Here is a 1,268-nt window from a genome sequence, read left to right on the forward strand (position 1 = left end):
GGAAAGATTTAGAAGAGCATGAACCACATACAACGCGACCGCAGTTTCGACAATGGTGTCGTCTTTGAACAAGGTTGAATTGTGTCTTTCCACATACCATACATTTTGTTGCTTCTCCATCAGGAATCCACACCGCTGCATGAGCTGTAGCCGCTTGTTTAATCCCTGAAATATTTCCGAAATTTTAGAATTTTTTATTTCCAATTAACCTCTTTCCAGAATATCGGAAACGCATCTCTCAATATGTAACATCCATTCCCGTTTTTCAGTTTCTGTTGCTGCATAAACGGCAAACGACTTGGCTGGAGTTTTGATAATCCATCCATATTTTTGGGCTCCATCGTCTTCGAGATCTTCTACTTGTACACCTTCCAAACGAAGAATCCTTTGTTTATTGTATCTCTTTTTCGATATCACGATGTTTCCATAAACCAGAATATCGTTGAAGAGAAAAAACTGACGTTGTTTCGGCTTCTTTCTGCACATCTTCACAAGAACTCCTTCTCCAACAAGCACACGCCCGAACTGTGCTAACGGCTCTCCCATTTTACCGAAACATTGCTCCACATTAGCCATTCGCCGGGCATTGACTTCACTGTTAACTAAAATAATTAACTTCAGAGATTATTTTTAAATTACAGTAATGCCATACCAAGTCGATCAACCATTCTATTGTGAGCAAGTGTGTAGTAGAGCTGTAACTTTTTAAATTCAGAAATTGATTTACGAAATTAGGATGCTGAAGATTCATTCGGAAGGAATAGAAATCGGATCGTGAGAGAGAAGAGAAGAAGAGAGCAAATCAAAAGGATGACTCATGCACAACCAAACAAGTGATGAGAAAACATGTTCTCCTCTTTGCTTCGTCTCATGGAGAATCCTTTTTTTCTGGTCCTTATCTATCTGAAACTACGAGAACAAATGGAAACTATTTATGAGTTACATGTAAATTCAATTCAGTTGTCGTGTTAGACCCCCTCCGTTAAAAAAGGTCCAGCGCCTTCTATTAATAATTTACATTTTAACATAATCGGAAAGCGATCTCCGCTGGTCGATAGCTCGTCCCGGAGAAAACAAAACGTGCTATCTTACAAAGGCATCTGATAAGGAAAGACTTCCGCTGTATGGCAGGTTGAGAAGTTTTCTATCCTACGAGTATGAGAGAATTACAAAGTTCCAGGATTAGTTTAGCTCGTCAATCGTGAATTGTTGAGACTCCACCGATTCCGAGGAAGGGGTTGTCTCCGAGGAACCGATTCCGACGAAGG

General features: G+C 40.1%; 1 protein-coding gene across 1 annotated transcript in view; it reads right to left on the reverse strand.

The window, feature by feature from the left end:
* Positions 1–668, reverse strand: part of CBG09969 — a gene marked incomplete at both ends in the record, with an annotated part of 2,559 nt that extends 1,891 nt beyond the window's left edge. The window contains 3 exons of the mRNA XM_045244227.1: positions 32–165; positions 210–602; positions 653–668. Coding sequence (XP_045094163.1) covers positions 32–165; positions 210–602; positions 653–668 — 543 coding nt within the window. The remainder of the gene's footprint in view (positions 1–31; positions 166–209; positions 603–652) is intronic.
* Between the last annotated feature and the right edge of the window lie 600 nt (positions 669–1,268).

This window comes from Caenorhabditis briggsae, assembly GCF_000004555.2.
Source record: "Caenorhabditis briggsae complete genome, chrIII, whole genome shotgun sequence".
Classification (NCBI taxonomy): Eukaryota; Metazoa; Nematoda; class Chromadorea; order Rhabditida; family Rhabditidae; genus Caenorhabditis; species Caenorhabditis briggsae.